Below are 23,811 nucleotides of genomic sequence, written 5' to 3'. Positions count from 1 at the left end.
ACGTTCTTCTTAGAACAGATGTGTAAACCACATACACCCGTACCTCATTCTCTTTACACACATATGTATTTTATAACAAAATCAGAGAACAGTCTGTTAATGAAATCTCCTAGACAAAAGAAAAGTGACAAACAAGCTAGTTTTCATTTTTAGTGAGAATGAAACTGTAGAATTTCCAGTAAGAGAAAACGGTCCATAACAACAAAGATGCCTCTGGTTCTTACTCTAGTTCCTGCTCAACTCTTACCCATGCAGGTAGTACACAGATTTCTCTCGAGGTATTCTTACTTTGTTACAACTACAGGCTTGTAAGTAACATGCATAGAACTCTCTAGGTCAATGTAATTATCAGGCAATAAGACATACCAAATTCTTTCCTGTGATGTTAATATATTGCTTATTGCAGTGAGATCATATTCTTGATGGAGCTTTACACAGTGTACTGCGCACTATAAACACTGTAATAGTGGTATTAACATTTTTTTCCACTCAGCTTTTTCTTCTGTGTATACTGCAACCTTCTAACAAAGTACCCGAAAAATTAATTTACAGCTAACACCTGTACCATATGCTAACAGGCAGCATTTTTTTGACATTCAAAGAAGTGATATCTCCTTATGTTCTTGCTTTACTGGCCTGAGGCAAGGTGATGTCATTAACAGAGGGTTTTGCATAGTCTTCACTGAATTATGGATCAAGATTTTATATGCAGATTTAAGATCTCAGTACACAAACACTACCCTTAAAAAATCTTATCTGTTATCACTCTTAAGGATTTCAGAAGTGTTATCATTAATATCAGACATTAAGCTCACAATTATATTCTTATTGCAACCTTCACTTAATTTAAATTACATGGTGTGACTCACTGATCACTGACAAAGAAAAAAGTTCAAACCTTCATTCACACAATAAGGCTTGGGTCCCAGGAAACATGTCTCCCATCGTGCATTCCATTTAGAATTTCAACATCATCTTCTGCTATTGTAAAATCAAACACCTGTGGGAATGCATATGTAGTTAACACTATGAACACAGAGACCATCAGTAGCTTTTCTATCATTTAAAACAAGACTCATTTAAGTTTGAAGGTAATATATATATATCTAATTCTAATCTTCTGGAAATTATTTTTAAATTTTGTCATAGACAAACATCATTCTCCATGAGAATGATAGGCTCCATGGGGCTCCTTTACTCTTTTTGTGACTCACTTTCATTTGTGGTTGGTTTTTGCAACACCCTGGCCTCAAGCAAGGGTCCAAGAAAATAGTAGTATCTAAGGTCTCTTCTGCCAAGGAGAGTTATTAGAAGGTATTAGTACTTTCACGAAGCTATCAAACCAAAGGCTTTAATATGGGTCAATTAATACAGAAGAAGACACAGTTCTACAGTTTTTTAGTACTGATACTAACTTGAAAGCAACCATCTGTCTTCATGTACAGGTTCTTATAGCCACAGGCTTCTCCTGTGGTGAGATCTGCAACATGCATGATGGTGACAGTATTCTCTTAGCAGTTGTATTACTGGGACAATATCACTTCAGAACTGAATTTGCTTTCAGTTGCTCCAGCATGAAAAGATCCTGCAGCGACTGAACTGCTTACAAATGAGCTCCTCCCCATCCTGCATTATCCAGCAATTGCTGCCTGCTCCTTGTAATTAAACTTCGGTCCTCAAAACCTTTTCCAACCTAACCCACAGACAAATCACAGAACTATAAATACTATATATTATATGCTCAGGGGCTCACTGAAGTCCACCTTTCCCCATTTTGACTAGAAATCGTAGAGACTTATACCAACACACCGGAGAAGACAGATTTGTGATAAATGTCAGATATCCGCAATTCCCTGTCTCTCTCCTCTGTGATTTGAGTTTTTCTGCAATACAATCCCTCGGTTGCATTAAATGAATTGGTGGGGTCATAAAGTCAACTCTGTAAAACATATAATTAATCTGGATTTAAAGTACTGGAGGGGAAAAAAGAATATAAAAGAAGAAGAAATTCTTGTTTATTCTCTCTGATTTGGTTCACAACACAGTGCCACAAACATCTGAGCTTGTACCACAGTCACAGCATGGATGTCAGAATAAACAGTCAGAGCAGGAGCTACATAAGCAGACATAGCCACCAGGAGAAAGCCTCACTGCATGTGTGGGAATTCACACTTAAAGCACATACAGTGAATTCAGCCAGAGTCAGAAGGTTGCTGTCTTCTTGCTAAGTTTTATCCCAGTTTGCCAAACAGTTCATACTCCTAACAGACCTGCAGAAGAACAATGTGTTTATGGTTTTATGTGTTTACGGTTTTATGTGCTTATGGTTTTCCCCCACCCCTCTCCCCCTCGAAAAAGCTTTCATACTACAGAAATGAGGAGGAAGCTAATTAAAAACATTTAGTATAAAGAGAGGAAAAAAAAAGGGAGGGGACAGGAGATACTGCTAATCCTCATTCCTTTCCCACTTCTTTGTGCACCCCCTGCATGTTGGGCCCTTCTCAGCAAGTCAGTGCAAGAAGGTAGGGGAAGAGTCAACTCTGACAGGATTGCAACTTCCTTCAGAAGTATATGGGATATCTCCAAAGGAGTTTTGTAGCTTTCATATCATGTCTTTGTACCATGCATAGCACACACATTGCTTCATTTTGATCCATGAACCTACCACAGCCAGTCCATGATTTTCTACAATAAATCAGTAATAGATATAAATATTCATAACAAAAACTCAACGACGAAAGTCGACTGTCCAGTATTCAGCATCCAGAAAGTCTGCGGATATCTTTCTTGTACATACTGATCAAATCTCCAGTTGATTTCTGACATTGATGAATGATATGACCTAACTACAGGACAATGGGCAGGTAAACCCAAATTCTAAAAACAGTTCAGACATCAACTGGACTTCAGTGTGTAACCAAATCTTACCTTGCAATTTTCCTGTATCCTTTCTGCTCTTGTGGACTTCGGAATAGTCACAATTCCATTCTGGAAAACATAATTCTTGTCATTATTGAAGTTTACATAATTTCAAAGAAAATCTTCTCTCTGCAAATCCTTTCAGACATTCCTCATGCCTTCTCAGGTTTTCCTCTCATTTTTCAGAGGACGCTGCCATTTCCATAGGCCTTTCGTAATTGCAGTTGTATGCAGTGCATTAACTTCCAACACAGATTATATCGTTTAAATTACTTCAAAATATTATTTCACTGCTTAGCACTTTGTGTTGAGTAAGAGAAATGAAAACAATACTCCTTACTGTTTTTAAAATTTAGTTTAAAAACATCTCTTCTATTACCAATTCCTTTCATTCTCTACAATCAGATTATTTTCATGTCTAAAGTAGTGCCTTGTTTTGTGTAATACATCTTCCTGTACAGCACAATTAGACCACAGATCAACATACTAAAGGCAAAAAAAAAATTCAGTATATATTCTGGTTTGATGAACAAAACCCACTAAACACTTTTTTTTTTTCTTCTGAGAGAGGTTTTTATTACCACCCTCCATTACCTGTATACTCCAGCGTATGCAAATCTGTGCTGGAGTTTTGCCATATTTCTTTGCCAGCTGAATGATACTCGGATGAGTGAGTGCTTCCCCTTTGGCTAGAGGACAGTATCCTTCAAAAACAATCTCTCTGCTCCTACAATAGTCCACCAGCTCCTGAGGTCTTTGGAAAGGGTGATATTCAACCTTAGGCAAACAGAAAAAAGCTTTTAGTAAAAACCTTCTAAGTACATATAGCAGAAAACATTATCATTGATAAATGAAAATATTTTTGCCCTCTTGCTTTAAAAATGCAACATGAGTGAAGTTACTTCTAATGGGACATATATGGAAGCAATTAGTTTTAGAAGACGTGAAGGATGATAATCCACTCAAAACATTTTGCCATTAATTGGCACAGTAGTTTGCTATGCATTTTATGTTTACCCCAGAAACAAGGTATTTGGAGCAGTTATCTTCCCTACCTGCAGTTGGACCTGTACTCCTGTTCTGCTCAGCGTTTGAGAAATACACGCAAACGCATACTGGGAATCAGGTCATTTTTATGGGCGATTTGATACTCTTCCCCAAAAAGACTGCCTTAATTACTTCTTGACTAATGATCTTTTTTGAGTTGCACAGGCAAGAAGAGGAGGTGGAGCCTCCTTTTACAAGACACAAACCAAAAGAATTTGTCTAGGATGAGGGCCTGACCTCTGAAGCAGTGTGTTGGCATTCATACACAGGGAAAATCCTGTATTCCATAAGTGGTGTCACCAACATATGGAGGAAGGAGTCATGCTGCGGAATGAACTGTGCAGGAGACCCTTGGTAGGAAGGAAGATCACAAACTGCCAAGAACCAGCTAAGAGAAGAAAAACAACAAGCTACAAGGGCATCTACTGGAAAAAAAAGTTATTAGAAAGAATCTCAAGTCACTTTCTGGGTTTTTAATAAAAGCCAAAACCAAACCTCTGTAATAGCAGTCCCTTACTCCTTTTACTTAAAAAATATTTCACAGCTTATACACTGTAAGAAACATACCTTCCTCTGCACTCAGATGAAAGTGGGTGGCATTGATTTTAAATAAAAAAAATACATAATCATGTGATGTGGCTTTGGCTCAGCAGCTGTCACCACTGTTCCAGTGATCTAGTTCTTGAGCATTTTGAAGAAAAGTACTCTCCTGAACAATTAACTCAACACATGGAATCTGGAAAATTTCTTCTGCCATAAAAGGGACAAATGAACATATCCTGTTTCTCATCTTTAGTACATGTTGTCTTTTCAGACAACAATAGGCAGAACAATAGGCTGGCAGTCATTCAACATAGACTAAGAAAAAAACTTGCCCCTGGAAGGCTGGGCTGAGTCAGCCTAACGCTGCTATGATCTAAATTACTAGGTGGACTCAGGAACAAGGTTCAAGCAGCAGACACATCCATGTCTTCAACCTTTGATGTTTCTTGACCTCCGAGTAGCCTTTGTATTTCATGTTTATATTTAAAAGACTGGTGTTTAGGTCATACAGTTACTCACTCGTTTGCAGCTGAGCTGACTAGAAAATATTCTCATCGTTAATTACGCAAAACTGAGGGGAAAAAAAGAATGAGCAAGCAGTTCCTTTCAAAACACTGATTAACAAAACCCAAAGCAAGCCTAATCTACTAGTTCCTTACGCGACTGAACTGTAAGACTGAGCATCTTAGAGCAACACCAGGTACTCTCCCAGGTAAGTATCATTTTACACTGGTAATTAGATATAGATACACAGTGTCTTCAAATGCATTAACACATCATGACTATTGGGATCTAATTAAAAACTTGTTAAGTACTGGCTAGAGGGTGTATTACTCAGTTATTTAAACAGAAATAAGTATTTTTAGAGAGGTTCTCTGCACTAAGTGCAATAAATAGCACAGCTTTGAAAATACTAAATACATTTTTTTTCCTACAGATAAATGCTGAAAGACCTGAAGCATCTCTATAGCATCAGCTGACTTATTCAGCACTTACTGCTAATACACATGCAGTCAAGATTTAGTCATTTGTCTAACATGGGTTCAAAGCAGAACAGTTCCAGGCTGTACCTTAAGATTTAAAACCATGACAGTACATTGAGATGTTCCCTGTTTCTCAAGTAGGCTTTACAGCAAAAACCATGGGAACATACATGGGATCATTTTACTTTGTGCCTTTCACTGATGAGACTTCCACATTTCATGCACTGAATTCTGTCACGCTTTTTTGTCACTCTCTGTTGTGTACTGCAAGTATTTTTCTTCTTAAAAGTGTGACTAAAATAATTAAGTGCATGAAATGAAATAATTACTTCTGTTTTGTTTTGGGTTTTTTTATTTTTATTTTGAAACCTTTCTGGAAGATTCTAGCAGCATCTGAATGCAAGGCACCAGCATCCTGAGGCAGAGGAGACATAGGGCGGGGGGCCAGCATGTGCTTCCCCTCAAAATAATAATTCCTACTTCCTGGCCTGCCCCACCCTTGCTATTTCAGTCACCAAACTTCTCAGGCAAGGGATGCCCATCAAGTAGCTTAGAGAAGGATCTTGATCTATTCTGGCACTCTACCCCGAGTGATTTGTGTGTATAATCCGTCCTATTTAATAAAAGAGTTTGCAGTTCACATTACTGAACTCTTCACAGCTGCAATTTAGTCAGCCACCAGGGCACTGCAAAAAAAAGCACAGATTTTTTTTATGACAGTCATGCTGCAAAGAGAGAAAAGTTAAGCCTAACAGCAATCCTGATGCAGGGACCTAGACTCTCAGTAAGGTCCATGTGACAGTACACTACCATTCCATACCAGTGTGGAACTCATTCCACACCGCTGCAGATCTTTTCATGTGGATCTTTACCTGCATCTGGATTCCAGCCAGCTTCTCAAGCAGAATGCATAGACTAAAAATTATTTTTCCTTTAAAAAAGTGAAATTTCAGCCCAGAATTGAGTTTTCTTCATAAAGGAACAGTTCAAGTGAGTTTATATACAAATGCCTGAAAATCATAGCATCAAATCCTAAAATGCATGTCTACCTCGTACAAATTTACATATTACGGCTTAATATCAACGGTGACATTAACAATATTTAAGCGTTTCTGAGGTCATACCACAGCTAACTGAACTTCCACGGAAGTAAAAAAAAAAGTAAATAAATACTGATGAGCACCTTTGCACAGAATTTGGAGAGGATCCATCTTGTTTCAGTGTATTTATTGCATTAAACGTACACCAAATCAACTACAAATCCTGCAACACAAACCTGTATCTTGTCTCATTCTTCACTGTTAGAATGAAATACTTAGCATAGAACAGTTGACAGTACTTTTAGTAGTAGGCTGCATGCTCATTATCAGAAAATATTTAGTCTTGAAAAGGCTGGTCTTTCCTACTTTGGTAAAGAACATCACGATAGTGTGTTGGTTTTTTTTTTCAGGAACCAAGAAGCAGCACTGCTTACAACTCAATCGGTATAACAGAAACACTGCTTACCACCTGGTACATAAAGACAGCAAAAGTCAAACACACAACTTCATTTCTCCTGTCTTCCTACTTCTTTCTCTTCACAGACAAATAACTTTCAGTTTTAATACCATAAGAACTGTTGGAATTGCACGAATATCGTAAATTCTTTATGATAATTTAAAATAGCTAAACAGAAGTGATTTTCCTTCATTTATGCTTTAAATACTTAGAATTTCAATGTCATCATTGCTTGCAAATGTTTTGTATTTAGAAATAAGTTCACTGAAAGAGTAGGCTACCTTGTGAGTATACACAGCAAAGTTCTTTGGTATCACAAATACTGGGCAATAAAGTTGGAATTAATTATAGCACTTGCTTCTATAGTGCTTCAGTGATCTCTTCATCAGACTCAGCAACAAGTTCCAACACTGAGCAAGGAACAGCACTAAATATTCTTTTGAAGATTCCATAGCCCTGACAATTGACAATTAATGCTATAATGAAAGTGCTAGAAGTGGAGCAGTTTGCAGCAGTACAGACGTTTTTTATTTGGATGTGCTGTGCACCACTTTAAAAAAAAATGACTACTTAAATACAGAGAGATAAATGGAATAGTCCTGGGCACAGACACAAACACTCAACACCAATCTTTCAGAACCACTACGGTTTCAACTTTTTGACTCCTCTTTCAGCCACAAAACAAAGGACTCCATCAAGAAGTAACTTCTGTTAGCAGTGAGACTGGTAACGCTGACAGTGTGGATAAGAGGAAATTTGCAAAACAATTCCATAATTATACATTTTAATCTGTAGTGATTTGGTGGGACACTGAAAAGCTACTCTTATTTAACACAGCAACAATGTCTGCCAAGCTCCAAGGTAAGGTTTGAAGAGGTATATTTCTGAAAAGATGACACAACTGAACCTTGGCAAATTTACGCATTCTTTAACAGGCACAACCTGGTGCCTGGTTTATTTTGAATAACTGAACTTCAGTATTTTCCTTCTTTTTAAGTACATTTTACATTACTCACAATTGTCCTTTAGCCTTCTGTCTAGTGATCAACAAAAAGTAGAGATGTTCTGTCACACTCTGAGCAATCCTTTTATGCCTGTTTCTAACTTCACACAATAAAAACCTGCCAAAAAAGCCTCTACACCTGCTGAAAAGGAAAAAGCATGTGTCTGTACCACAGCCATTCCAGTTCCCTGTTCTATGTTAGCAGAAGTGCACTTTCACTAGCAGCAAGTGGTAGGAATTGGAACAGCTGTCAGTGTCCTGGAAGTCTGCTCATAAGTAGGTGACTATTTAGTGTATCTCCTCATTGGAGAGAGAGCAAGTGTACCAGTACACTTGCATGGATACAGTATCACCTCAGTGGTGCTTTGAGAAATTATACTTAGTATTCAAGCACAGGATCTCCAAAACCTTGTTTACTCTGGGGACACTAAATGTTTAGTGCTACTTGAATTTTTTCCTCAACTGCTTTATCATCAAAAACTGATGCACTAACCATTTGTTTGGGCCTTAAAACCAATCACTGACAACTAGCTGGGAGAACACGGGGGAATGAAAGGATGAAGAATTTTTTTTCCCCAGTTCAAATTGCCTTCCTGAGTGGTTTACAATGCATGTATAGAAATGAAAGAGAGGAAATTGCAGGAGTAAGGCTAGTTATGTTTAGTCTTCCAGGCACCAGGATGGGGAGGAGTGGGTTATTAACCCAAAACCATAACTAGATTCTTAAATCTATTTCTCCACTCACCTGATTAACATGTGGGGTAACCAGACAGTCTTCCTGTAGTTGCTCAAGATGACTGATAAGAAAGTTGCTTACGCCAATTGATCTACACACACCTAACAAGAGGAACAGGGGAAAAAAAAGTTTTGGGATGATTCTGCTTGGGAAGATTGCTTGAAAAATATCACTTTCAAATGACAAAACTATTTGTACAGATCATTTCAGTACAGCAAAACAGTGTAACGTGACACAGAGAAACACCACCAAAATGTACTTTGACAGCATTATCTGAAAGCATGGTTCTGTCAGTCACACTAGGAAATCATTTTATAATCTAAACACACTGGAAACTCCCCAGTGTATAAAAACTCTGGGCTAAATTCTGGGAAAGGCTCCTGCAGTGTAAGCAAAGAACAATTGGATCTCACCAGAATGAAAAGAAGGAAATGGTGTTCTGAACAGCCTGCCAAAACTAAAGAAAAGTGGAACATTTTGCAGAAGACTAATAAGGTGTGAGCAACAAAACACAAGGACACACAATTCAAATGAACTACATAACCCTGCTTTTATTTCTACTAGCTTATTACTGAGATGTTACATAAAACTCAGAATAAAAACTTGAAGTAATAACTAACAAGAACCAAGAAGTTAAAATGTGTAGGAAGTAGAATGTGCAGTAGAATTAGAACAGCCAGGTTTCTCAACCTGACATGCCAATCAAAATACAACGGGATGAGTGTTATAAAGGCTTTTTTTTTTTTTTTTTTTAAATAAACTCTAAATGTGCATGCATGTGAATTAAGTGTGGACAGTTCTGAAGTCAGACACCTCCCTTCAAACCCCAAGTATGATAAAGTACAACTCCCAGTACAGGCCTGCTACCACACTTCAAACCTGACTACTCTTTGACATGTTGATCCTCTTCTGCACTAAACACAGCTCATAGGGAAACCACGTGCAACCAGGCTAGCAGCGGTTTCCTTAGGCTGCAGATTCTGCAGACTATTAATCAGACTCAATTCCTTAGTAAATGAATTTACTGACTGAATTCACATTTCAATCTGCAACTCTGCCTCAAGGTGTGTGCACACAGGAGTCCCATCAAATTCTGCTCCCAGCCGATTATATACACAATGCACACCATGTCTTTACGCGTGTCCTCTTGCATACAAATATCTGTATCCACAAAAAGAAAGGAATTAAGCCAAAAGTTATAGTCATTGGCTAACTTCAGGCACTTCATGTGAAAGGAAAGATTTCTGGACCAAAATTCTCTTTATCCTGCAGTTAGAATTGCCCTGTTTTGAGGTCAGCAGGGAAGTACATGGAGTTGCCTTGATACGGAAGTTCAAATACAGACACACAAAAAGCAACTATTAATGTAACTGAAATGTGGGAATACAAAAAAAGGAAGAATTCTGCTTGATCCAGAATGAAGTTAATGAAAACACTGGAGGAAAATATATAACTATTCCTAAATGTTAGCTAGGAAACCATTCAGAAGATGTGTACATGCTTTATGTATTAAAAAATAACACACTAGTTACTGGTGAGTTGTTGGCATTTTTAAAAATCAAAAGGTTAGATTTACGTAAGCAAAATAAATAACTTTTTCTAGGCTTATCCTATGAAATTATGTAAGTAAAGCAATTACAGTAAGCACAGTTATAGGTAAAGTTACAGTTTACTGCTAGTTGTTAAAAACACAATGTTAAAACCCTTAACAATAAAATTTGCACCACCACATACAAATACAGGCAATTTGACTGCTCTGTTTTCACATATTTTAGCAGTGAAAGCAGACAGACCTACTGCACAGCAGCAATACCTTGCACACATACCATTGCTTTTTAAATGTGTTTTCCTTTGGAGAATATAAAAAGGAGAAAAAATACATGAGCAACTACACACTAGGCAGCTATCACTTGCAGAAATGAACACTGTTCAAGATGCATAAAATAATTAAGTTACAGTCTGCATTACGGCAACTTATATAATCTGTATGTAATCTGCCAGAAGGGGAAAACCCAAGCTTTTGATTTGTACTAACAAATTACCCTGCAGCGTCAATATTAATAAATTATTTTGACAGAGAAGTGAGAAAAACATTTACATTTTTAATACAATGGTGAACCAAAATATCATACACTATTGTTGAAAGCTAAGGAGTTAAAAAAGCATGCTTTCAATTTGCCCTTAAGAACAAAGCTTTTATTTCAGGCAGAATTATAACAAAAAATCTCTTAGATAAAAGATGAAAGCTCTTACTAAACTTGTCCATTCCCACAAAAAAAATCATTGCTTTTTTTTTTCCTTACAGTATTTTTTAAGACATTTTGCTTCCAGCTGACTCCGAGTTGTCTGTCCCATACACTCTTTGCATTCACTGTAGGTTTTTGGCTAGAGATCCCATCAAGAAATTTTGTATCAGTTATGCTTTGTTTCGAATCTTAGTTACACTTACTAAAACTGATATTAAGACACTTCTATGCTTAGTTGCAAAGGCTAAATTCCAAACTGCCAAGAAAAATGAATATTTTCCCACAGAACAGAAAAATAATGACTAGAATTTTCATATTTTTGTGGAAACAGCGCTTTCCCACCTTTTAAAGGGATAACGATTGAACCATTTCACATTCATTAAACTTAGGTATTTTGTTTTGGTAAAATTAGAACCCTTCATTTCAACTTAATTACTTTGCGATTGGTTACAGTCTTATACAGGAAAATTGAAGTGCTTTAGCTCTGATATTAAATTACAAAATGAAATGCAATAAATATGAAAACTATTAAAGTCCGACTGTATTAAAAATTTTATTTCAATGCACGCTGGAAGCATTTGAAACATGAATTTTCATGAATTTGAAACAATGGAATCGCCTGAAAAATGCAAAGTCCAGATTTCAACCAACAAGCAATAGATTTTACTTCAGAGAATTGTTTCCATCCAGCTGAATGAATACTACCATTTTTGCCCTAACTTGTCCAAATCTGGGAAAGACTGCTTCAGAGAATGAGATTATAGAGAATTATTTTCACAACTGGCACTTGCTGAATTATTATGAATGGGGATGGATTAATGGTTGGACTAGATGATCTCAGTGTTTTTTTCCAACATTAACTATTCTATTTTACGATTCTAATGAAGAACTAGAAAAGGATGGGCACAAAAATGAAGATCTAAACCCATTACCTGTGACAATGTATAACAAACAAGATCCATGAAATGATTACATCAGCACTGTAACAACAAAAAAAATTATACATCCTGAGAAAGTCAGTTGTATGCAATAGTTCTTTCAGTACCTCAAAATACTTAAGAATAGGTAGCAGATTTCCTTGTAATTACTGTGCTTTGCTCAGGCACCACAAAAATGCTAAGATTTGGAAGAAGCAGCTGAAGATTGCTCTCACTTACGGGAACATTCATGTAGTGTAGCAGGTTCTCTCTCATCCCAGCCTTTCCCTGACAGGAACAAGGTGCTGGTAAGACATAGCAAAGAAAGCAAGAAGGGCCAGAATGTACTTATATCAGCTAAGCCTTTAAGATGTAAAGATTTTTACGAGTATGCTACAAAATTTGTAGAGTACAATTTGTATTAGGTTCCCCCTTTATGTGAACAAGCAAAGGTGGAAAAATAAGGTTAGTTTACCAGAGAATTAAGTGTAAATGCACCCTTGCATATATGAAAATATTTGCACATGTGCACTAATACATCCAGTTTTGCTGAAAGTGGAGACCAATAACAGTTTGTGGAACAGGTCTCAAAAGTACCAGAATGCTCCAGAAATTAGGCAAAATAAATACATCTTCTAAGCAGGCACTGTGTTTAAATACATTTCAGTCAGCGGATTGTCTGGAAGTCAACTTGTTCAATTTAATTTGCCCGAAAGTTCAACTTTTCTGGGATAAAAGCTTAGAATGCACTAGCTGCAATCCTCTCTAGAAAGTACCTTTCTGAAAGATATACTGTCTTATTTAGAAAGTGATAGAGCTTTAATTCAGGGAGAGAAAGTATCCTCCTCACGTGCTTTTGGGGAAATGAGTGGTTTAGCCCATAGAAGATTTTGACAAACTGTGAGATGCAACAAGCAATAAGTATGCAAATCCCTGTTAGCTAGTAAGGCTTAGTGAGGCTTTGCCCTGCTCTGTGACTATGCACAGACTTCAAGGCAATGATGATGCTTCTACAACTGCTAATAATTGACTGACTAGTGCACAATGGTAGAACAGAAATTTTCAGCCAGTTTGCAGAATTACTCTGACTCTGAAAGACACATTAGAAAACATATCAGAAGGAAGAGAAGTAAGGTCTTCTCCATCATGCACATAGTAAACTTGGCCTTCACCATACAGGTAATTTTACCACAGTGTTACTCCTAGTCTTTCTATTAGAGTGGTTCACAAGTAGTTGTGTTAAGTATAAAGCATTTTTAAAGGCAACCTAGAAGGTGACTGGATATTTTTTCTTTTACTTAGCGTAACATCAACTTAAGCGGAGTTCTATAGACACTGCTGCTGGAGCACAGCAAGTTCCACACCGATACGCAAAGGAACTTCTTCACAGTGAGGGTGATGGAGCACTGGAACAGGCTGCCCAAGGAGGTTGTGGACTCTCCTTCTCTAGAGGCATTCAAGACACTCCTGGATGCCTTTGTAGGGAGTCTGGACACAATGATGTTTGAAGGTCCCTTCCAGCCCCTATGATTCTGTGATTCTGCTAGCCTTGCAGCAATGAAGTATAAATACACAGTCTTGGCATCACAACACTATTTTAATGCAATAGTTAGCCCTATCTTTCCCAAGAATATTTATCAAACCTCTAAATACTCTCTGTAACATTAGCTGTACAAAGTTGAGGTCAAGAAGTTTCTGTAAACGACAAAATTGGACACTAGATTTGCAGAGCCAATTTTCCTCCCCCTGCCTGCTCCCTTCACCAGTCAGAGACAGGAAAATTCCCACAGCATGAACAGTGCCAGTTCTGTTACATGTCCTGTTCAGGCCACAGAATAAAAGCACAAAGATCCACTTTTCACAAGAGGTCAACTGTAGCAACTGTATCTTTATTACAGGAGGTTACACAGGTTGGAAAAGCCCACAGCCTCTGTGATATATAGGTTAAGAATTCCTCCGTAGGCAAATAGCATTCCTTACAGAAATCATAAAGCACAGATTTCAGCACAGCTTGCTAAAGTAATGAATGCTGCAGGCTTAGTGTGTCCCACAAGCAGGGTGCAAGCCGAAGCCTCCACAAATAATGTAGGTGAGTTTTAAACAGATCCAGTCAGAATTGAGTTCTAGATCTATGATATAAGCCTTGCTCCCATTTCACAGATAGACACCAAAAGCTGGCCTAATTGCATACAGGAAGATTGTGGCAAAAGTGATGAGAAGACCCATTTCCTATCCATCACAACAGTACAGGAGCATTACCAGCCTTGAAGCAACTTGCGGGCTACTACAACTCCATCCTGCAGATCACCTCTGAATCATGATAAATTGAGAGGAAACAAAAGTCAAATTCCAGTTCCTGTGACTGAAAAATAATTATGAACATTTTGTTTACACAACAGTTCAGTAGTTATTAAGTTGCATAATGCTGCAATAGGAGCTAAATGCATTTTCAGTCTCCAACTCTGGCTGCTCATCTTCATCACTTCAGTGCAACATCTTAGTTATACTGACATGTTTTTTTCTTGAATTCTGATACACATCAAGTTACATTAAAAAATGCTGCCAAAGGCTGTCTGAGTGTCTTCAAAACTGAATCAATTCCCCTGATGTATATTTCCCTCTCTCATGCCAGCTTTCAGCATGTAGGATCATACTGCAAGTAGAACACAGCTTTAAAAAAGCCTGAAAATATGTTTTTATATTGAGAGCATTTTGAAGCATCTGTTAAAGGCAGCTGCTCGTGAACAGATGGGCAGACTGAGCTGTAAAAGCAACTTGGTACAGAAACAACCCCTGAAGGCAATATTGTCACCATACACTACACTGTGAAGATGTGATCAGAATTACCAGAGACTCAGCTGAATACATAATGACAATCACACTGTGTACACCCTTAAAATAAGCACTCTGAAAGTAGCATGAGCAAAACATAAATTCTAAATCGGTTGTCCTCCCTGTGGCTATGAAGGCACAGTTTCCTAAACTGGGATACTTTGGGGACTTCCACACTGGAGAGGATAATGGTTCCCAACAAATACAAATAAGAACAAACCATCTCTTGTCAATAAAATAACACTGATTTAGCTCAGGGTCTATTACCCTGGGTTTAGTGTTCAAAATTTGCAGAGCAGACAAGCAATACCTTTTCCCCAAATAATGTACATCACTGCTTGAGACAAAATGATCTTTTGGACAAGGACTTCCCACTGAAATGTATTTCAACACTGCCATCTTCCCAAGGCTTCTTGTGTTCAGGTGGGAACCTCTATGCACTTCTGTGTATATGCATATGGAACGTACACAAACATACATTTTCTTTCAGTAAGCTAAATAAAAAGATTCACCCTAAATTTATCAAAAATAGGCTTAATGTGCTAGTAGAAAAAAATACAAATAACACATTGCAATAAATCATGAAACAGAAGTCTGAGGGCTTATTTTTGCACTTAGAATTGCACATGAAGCTTGCTACTAAGAAGAGCAAAGTATGACAAAAGGGAGTAGACATTTGTGCAAATATAGATTTGTTCCCGCTTTCACATCTGCACCAAAACGCCTGATTCAATGGCAATTTCTTATTAAAATGCTGCATGTTGTAAAGACTACTTTGTGATTTTCAACATAAAAATGTGTTGTCATTTCTATACGTCTTTTATTGCAGTCTTATCTGATCAACAGGGTGTGGTGCGACCAACATCCTCACCAACAGCAACCACCTTCAAACCATAAAAACACATCTCTGAACTGTTTCAGATAACAACAAGCCCAGAGACATCTTTATCTGCACAGAGAATGCAGTTCACAGTGTGAAATAGATGTCTTGCTAAGTAAGTCATTTACTTACTAAAAACTTTAATGCAACTTGCACATACACGCCCCTCCATACGATTTCTACCAGCATGAACATTTGTAAAATAAGTATTTGTTGAAATGGAACGTAAGTGCACATGAGTTGTTCATCATGGGATAATATCAACAGAGATATAAAATTATTTTTCAGTAAAGTAAAAGCAGAATACCATCTAGAAATTGGTGTACTAGAAATCTGTGCCAGCTACACAAAACTGTATTTGGTTTACTTACCTCCCACCCATACCTTTAAGAACTGATAGATAATGCAGAAGGAAAAAATGAAGACTGCACCAGTCTGTGCCCAGAAAGGAAAAGGACACAAACATTGTTAAGGATGGCCAGATTTCTTCCCTCACTTGGAATTAGGCAGAACAACTTTTTTCTCAGTTACACTTCAATGCTAGGCTAAACAGTTTCTGCTACTTTATGGCACTTCCTTAAAATCATATGCAAATACAACTAAAACTAACAAATTAACAGAATAATTATTTTCAAGAGTATCTGTTTAACACAGACGATAATTAGAACAGTAAGGAATTTCTGATGCAAGCACAAATATCTCGGTAAGCAAAAGCTTCACTGCTTAAACTATGCAGATAAGGAAAAATCAACTTTTAGAAAAACAGCATTCCCAATTACAGTCAAAAACTAGCTAGAGATCCACATTCTTCCCAGTATTTTTAGATGACGGGACAAGTAATCATGTGCATGTGTGTACGAAGTTTTCAAGATGATGGGCTAACCACAATGCCAAACTCAAGGTCATTAAAGACACTACATATGGAAAGGGTTATTTTGCTAGAAACAGACCAATTACCAGTGAGCATACATAATGACTATTCATGATGTCAAAGCAGTTTGCCCACACTGCTTTCATCTGCTGGCAGACAAATGATGCCTATACAGGAACGCTGCAGTTGTCAAGGGAATGTTTGACTCAATGTATGTATCTTGGAATGGGTTCTGTAGGCAGCCTGGCCTCTGTCCTGAGGAATCAGAGAGGATAATTCCACAAAATGATAATGTACGAGACCACAAAAATTCAAACCATAGCTTTGTCATTACAAGAATCCTAGCTGACTTCAGCTATTACAACAGGAAGACCCAGTTATTACACACAAATGTCTCGCTGACCAAAATAAGGTTTTATTCTGCATTTTTTCTCAGCACTGCTACCCCATAGATCTTAAAAGAAATGATCTATGAGGCCTGTTGAACAAAGACATGTCCAGAATTCTCTGCCTCTCAGTACCGGACAACACATACAGACTCAATTATTCTCACTGTGACATTATGACATACAGTGACAGTTGACTGCCTCCTGTGAAACTGCTACAGTCAAACTGGAGCAGATTAACAAATCACCATACTTAAAACATATATACATATAAAATATATATTAATAATATGTTACATTTCCAGGCTTAATAGCATTGAAATAAAGTAATTCTTGACATTGAAGTTCTAGAGTACTTAATCCTCTGTTAGTAGAAATCCATTTTAACAGCAAGAGCTTTCCTACTGTGAATAAACTGCTAGCAGTTTGGTCTTACCACTGTTTTTAAATTAATCTATTTAGCACTGGTAGAGCCTTTTATTCTGTACCATCAGATACACACAATTTAAAAAAAAAAAAAAAAAACAGTAAAGGAAATGATATGTATTATCCCACAATTATTTGTTCCTAATCATCAGAGTAAAGATGTTTCAATAATTGTTCAATGGAACTTGCTGCCACTCCTCAGGATTAACAAACCCAGGTGCAGAGTTCCAATCCCTACTTACTCTAAAGCTACTACTTACACTAAGGGACAGCACAATTCTCACAGCACAGTTAACCTGAATATGAATACCTCATGAATTAGACGCTGTTATAACTCATTAACATAACGACTAACAGTTCTAATACATTTCCCATATGGTTTAGGGAAGTGTATGTACAATTAATAAATGTTGGTTCTTGATACTGAATGATAAAAAAGCTATCTGTTAGTAAGTCATTCAAAATATGTACCCACTTTTACTGATCAGGACTGGAGCACATCCTTCCCTAGGTTATTATGGGAAAACAGCAAATTTAATCACCAAAATCTGGTTACACTACATAATATTTGAAATATAACAAACTAAAAGCATAACCTTGCCTTGTTTGTAGAGAAGAAATGCTAGAGAGAAGAAATGTATAAAATATAGGATAACAAGGGAGAGATGCCGTTAGGACCATTAACAGACTCTAAGAAACATACTGAAGGATTTAGTCAGGAGAAAATGTTTGGTCTGCCACAGACTCTATAGCTCAGACAAACAAAAAAACAACAACACAGGATTGACCACATTTCAGATTCAACACAGAGGGACTTAAAATCCTGAAGTTGGTAAAACTTGCATCTGTCGTAGTTTCCTTATAAAAACCTCATGGAAATCACCTGGGACTCTGGGAAAACTTATTTACCCTGAAGTGAGATTGTAAGACAATTGCTCAGTTGCATTAGGAAGGTGAACGCTGGATTCAAGCACAATGGAGAGAGCGCTAAAAAATTTCTTCCAAGTGTGCCTCTGAGACCCCAGCCTTGAGGCAGCAACTAGACTCCATTTAGTTTGCAAAAATTTGCCAGCACATTGAACCCAAGGAGCACTTGCCAAAATTGCAGTATGGTAACCAGTCAGCTACAAAGTGCAACAAGACAAATACTGACAAACACTACTCAGATTCTTTCCTGTTTTAAGTTGTTCATATTTCCAGTTAAAAATCAGATCAGGACAGGTGATTCTTTTTAAAGAATGTTAACCGCCAAAAATTGCTTTCGATGAAATACAAGAAGAAGATTCTTAAAAACATGGATAATGTTAAGCCACAGTGGAGATTTCTGATTGAAAGCAAAGGAGATCTCCCCCTTCTGTCACCTAAACCCATTGCTTTCCAGTTAATAGAAGCTTCTGATGTTACAGATAAACCTCAAACTTTCCTTAAGACAAAACAGAGAAAGCACTACAAGGCACTGAAAGATTATGAAAAAGTAAAGTTAAGGATGCCTATATGTTTCAGTGAAAGCTCATGCATCAGTTTACATATCCATTTTCATTTGCAAACACTGCATTCAAATAACAGTAAACCTGCTATTTCTTCAGCCAGAAGCATTTGGGAATTTTCTGAAGTTGGACCTGTTCTAATCTGAGGAGCTTTGCTTAACTTTTCATTCAAGTTTTCTGCTCCCTAAACTATTTATTCAAATAATATAGAAAAATCTTTTAGATTTTTTTTAACCTATCACACAGAGATCTTTTTCATCTGAGGACTGGGTTTTAGCACATGCTGACCCAGACAGGTGCACAGACTCAAGAACCATACTCTCTCCTAAACTGGCTGAGAAGATATTTCAGTCCAAAAGGCCTACAAGCCTTGTTACCCTAGGTCTCAGCTACTACTTGGTGACTCTAAGATGAACATGGTAGAATCCATCTTTGCTTACACATCCTAAAAAAAAAAAAAAACTCATATCTATAAACATAAATGCATTTGACCATTGTGACCAATACAAAACATACTGTAACACAAAAAAAACCAAACCCAACCTGCAAAGACTTTTACAGACTCATGATACTGATAACTTCTGATAACCTGCCTGATAGGGTAGAATCATAGATCATAGAATCATAGAATCACCAAGGTTGGAAAAGACCTAAGAGATCATCCAGTCCAACCGTTCACCTATTCCCAATAGCTCCCACTAAACCATGTCCCTCAGCACAACATCCAGCCTTTCCTTGAACACCCCCAGGCTTGGTGACTCCACCACCTCCCTGGGCAGTCCATTCCAGTGCCTGACCACCCTTTCTGAAAAGTAATACTTCCTAATGTCCAGCCTGAATCCCCTGCCGTAGCTTGAAGCCATTCCCTATGGTCCTATCACTAATGACACGAGAGAAGAGGCCAACCCCCAGCTCACTACAACCTCCCTTCAGGAAGTTATAATAAAAGTTATAACTTTATATTTTATAACTTTATAAATAAAAGTTATAATAAAAGGCTATTAATAATTTACATTACTTTAAAATCTTGTTTGCCTCAGGTAAGTGAAATTTTGTAGAATAAACATCAACCAGGATTTAAATAGAGGTTGAAAGAATGAGATTTTCAAATATCTGCAATCAAAGTGTCTGTGAATACAAAGAAGTCATTAAAGAAAATCTTGTTACCTCAGCTGGACCAAAGACTTCGGTCAATATTGAGATTTTTTTATCATCTTACCAGTCTCTTGCACATATGCATTATTAATCCCATACTACAAACCAGTTTTTCCACAGAGAATTATGTTTAATGTCACTGCATTTCCAGAAACTCCTCAGTGTGGATACAGCTAGTTGCTAAACCCAGAAGCAAGTTAAATAACTTCAATCTTTCCTTCATGAATGGATTGAGGAATATTATTCATTTTTAAATAGACAATCCTTAAACCTGAAGGTTTTTATTTTCTACTGTTGCTTTGCTTCAAGCCGGCCCCCAGTAAACATGCCCTAAAAAAAACAGTATTGCAAACAAGAACCAATGACTACCTGCACCAAAGCCGCATTCAGTGAAAATGAAGAACTCACCCTTTAGCCTAAAACTCTTTTTTTCCCCTCAAGTAAGGATTTTGACCAAGTCATGTATTCAATTTGTACTGAGGCTAACACTTTACTCACATAACACATAGCAAGTCACAAAGATATGCAGTAATCGTTCAATCTTCAACTGAAAGTCTAGTGGTTAACCATGCAAACAAGTTATTTAACATTTTCCTCAGGAATCATTGCATTTCCATCTCCAGAGTGGTTAACTTTTGCATATCATTTCAATAATAGTTTCTGGTTATGGTCAGAACATGCAGAGTCTGCATCCCTTAACACAGAACTGTGTAGGCTAACGTTCAAAGGCACTTGATTCAATCAGACTAACAAATCATCTACAGGTGAGGGCAAATTCACCTAAGGTAAAGTAGACCAGAGCTGGAATACTTAAGCTAACCTGCGTGAATCGTGAGCCTACAGAATGCTTAAATTAAGAAAACGGCAGTGCAAAGTGACAAAGAAACCTAGCTGCAAAATAAATAAATAAATACAACCTCAGTATCTATAGATACCATGCATAGAAACAATGAATAAAAAAGAATTCAGTGATTGCATTTCCAGTGTCTTACTGAAGATCACTGAATAGCTCAAAATCTTTTGCATTAGAAAGACATGAAATAGAAAATCACAAATATAAGCAAAAGCAGAATAAATAAATCAGGATAGGAATAGTAACAGCAAGTGAAAATATAACGTAGTTGCAGCAATCCAGATGGCATACCCAGGCACAAATGACATGTGTTAGCCTAAACACCCATCAGAAAGCACTTTTCAGTGGAAAAGCAAAATAGCTTGCTGAATGATTCACTCCATCTTTGGACTTACGTCACTGATGCCTTGAAACATGAGGTTGGTGGTTGGTGCAGTATTTCTTTCAAAACTTAATGTTGTAATCCCTTACACAGCAAAAAATACTTTTTGCAACCTCCCTATGCTTAATATAAAAAGCAGAAACCAAAGATGTATCAAAGATAATTTACTTTTGTGTTTCCAAATGCAAACCAAAAACACTTCAAGTGTAGAAGCTCAAAAAAATGGGTTTATTACCCAGATAAAACTGATAAAAGACATACAGCATGCAGGCCGTATGGGCAGCACACTACTGCTACAATCACTGTTGTGACTGTTGTGATCAACTTGAGAGAATAGCTCCCTCCTCTGAAAGTTTCTGAAAAAGTTAAAAACAAAGAATTTGCAGTTTGATATTTGTTCCTACCTATCCAGATTGTTTTGTTGACATTTTCTGAAACACAAATAGGTCCTATAAAGTAGCATAGTACAAGATAAAGTGAAAAATGACATCCTAAAATAAATTTTAAAAAATCAAAACGAAATAAAACTTGGTAGTGTGATTTATACTGACAACAGTGGAGGCGACTACAAAGACATTCTGCTGTAACATAAACATTTCAACATAATCTGTAGAATTTTTCAAGGAAGTATGCACACCATTAATCTCACAGGCAAAACTTGGAACCATATTACTGAAAAGCAACATAAAACTCTCTTAGTTTACCAGAATGCTAATGCTGCAATTTTCAAAGAGGCTCAAATAACTGATGTGCTCAAATATGATCCAAATATGAGCACACAGCTCAAATGATTTTTATTTTTTTTAAACACCTTTCATTACAGATTTCCCAAAGCCTAAAACACATCATAATTCCTTCTGCAAAGACAAGTTTTTAATTATTACATTACCTTTCTCATAAAGCTCCTCCATTGCTCTCCAGGTTTCAGCTCGAACCTCCTGATTGCTTTTACCTGGAACATGAGTATCAGGCCAGTGTATCAAATAAAGATCTGGAAAAGAAACGTATCGAAGTCTTCAAAAAATGTCAAATCACATGAAGCAGCACTTTCCCTCCACAGAGGCCTCTAACATACTATTATCAAAACACAACTCCATGATCATTACCAAATACATCCACTCAGTTTTAATAAATTAAATCCTATAAGAATTTATTAGTAAGGAAAGGTGGCCGAAGTCGCACTTTTGCTTCAGGCTTAGGTTACTCTAACTAGAATTTCATGGTCATGTTAGTATAAGCTTTCAACATATAACAGGTCCCATTTAAATTAAAGGGATTTTGGTCATTAGTTTATTAAGACTTGACTACCACCGCAGTGCTACAAGTCTTGAAGTTCAGAGAAGGTAACATTGCTCAGCACGCAATGTTGGCATCATTCTATGACGCTTATTGTAATTTGGGCTTTTTTTACAATAAAAAATACTTTGCAATTAGAAACATACACATTCAGGACTAGAAAGCATCTACTGGATCACAAAATATAGCCCTTCTGACTGCAAGAAGAGTTCATTGAAGTGGGGAAATGGTACCTTATCTCTGATACACAGGGTAAAATAGTCTTTCTGCCAGTCATGCACTAACCACCACAGCACAGCTAGCCGTGAAAGAATAGCAGAATATAGCCATAAGAAACAGAACTGCCACTGTATTTGAGTAAACTAAGCATAGCTATTTTAAACGAGAATCTGTGTACTTCCAATGCGTGTCAGAAAACTTTCCATAACACCCCTGGAGCGATAAGAGCAATAAGCACGTCACAAACCAAACTCTACCACTTCACCTTCGTTCATACACACATTCACACCTGCACCCACACATTTTCATTTGCTGAAGGTATTTCTTCCCCTGGGGGATTACATGAACACAAACATTCTAATTTCAGAGGCAAGAAATGAGTTTATAATAATAATCAAAACAGCTTAATATTAGTCAAGAATTGTATAGCTATCAGTGGCCATTTTTAGGAACAGACTACATTTTTTATCTGCTGAGAATGACACGGACATAGACTTTGTTTTGTTGTAGAGGGACAAAGAAATACTCTGAGGTCTCTTACAATCATATTCTTAATAAACCTAACTGAAAATTGTAAGTAATGATTCACGGTATCAGGATGCACTTAAGAAAATCACAATTGACTGCTGTATTTACCAGCTTTTTAAAGCATGCTTTACAGACAATCAAGTTATGGTGGTGCAGTACTAATTGAGGACCTAAAGTTCAAATGTCAAAACACAGCTGCAGGAAAAACTAACCTTCACACGAGAACAACTTTCACACATTTAAAACAGAGTGGTTTATGACTACTTAGTGATTGTGGCACCTACAGATAACACAATTTCTATTAATTCAGAAGTAAAGGGACTTTTCACATTTAAAGGGCACAGAAATTAAAGTCTATGATTCTGTTCAAATTGCTAACATTATGTATATGTATATATAGTGATCAGCATGAAGCAGCCTCCGAAATGTTATGTATCAATTCATGATCTGAATTGGGTGTATTACCATCACTAGGATGCAAGAAATTATCAAGACATGGTACACCAAGTGTGCTGATACAACCAAGATTAGTCCAGTTCCATCTGTGCATCTGGGATAGGTTAAATTTGGTTGGATATGACAGAATCAGAACAGGCAGAAGGAAA

General features: G+C 37.1%; 1 protein-coding gene across 1 annotated transcript in view; it reads right to left on the bottom strand.

Moving 5' to 3' along the window:
- Positions 1-904: 904 nt before the first annotated feature.
- Positions 905-23,811, bottom strand: part of LOC306946731 (putative oxidoreductase ZK1290.5) — a gene marked incomplete at both ends in the record, with an annotated part of 37,522 nt that continues 14,615 nt past the window's right edge. Inside the window, 5 exons of the mRNA XM_079535834.1 lie at positions 905-1,000; positions 2,929-2,988; positions 3,514-3,696; positions 8,738-8,829; positions 22,053-22,154. Coding sequence (XP_079391960.1) covers positions 905-1,000; positions 2,929-2,988; positions 3,514-3,696; positions 8,738-8,829; positions 22,053-22,154 — 533 coding nt within the window. The remainder of the gene's footprint in view (positions 1,001-2,928; positions 2,989-3,513; positions 3,697-8,737; positions 8,830-22,052; positions 22,155-23,811) is intronic.

The sequence above is a fragment of the Tetrao urogallus genome (assembly GCF_951394365.1).
Source record: "Tetrao urogallus genome assembly, chromosome: 5".
Lineage (NCBI taxonomy): Eukaryota > Metazoa > Chordata > Aves > Galliformes > Phasianidae > Tetrao > Tetrao urogallus.
The sequence above is the reverse complement of the archived record's forward strand: the minus strand, read 5'-3'. Positions and strand labels throughout refer to the sequence as shown.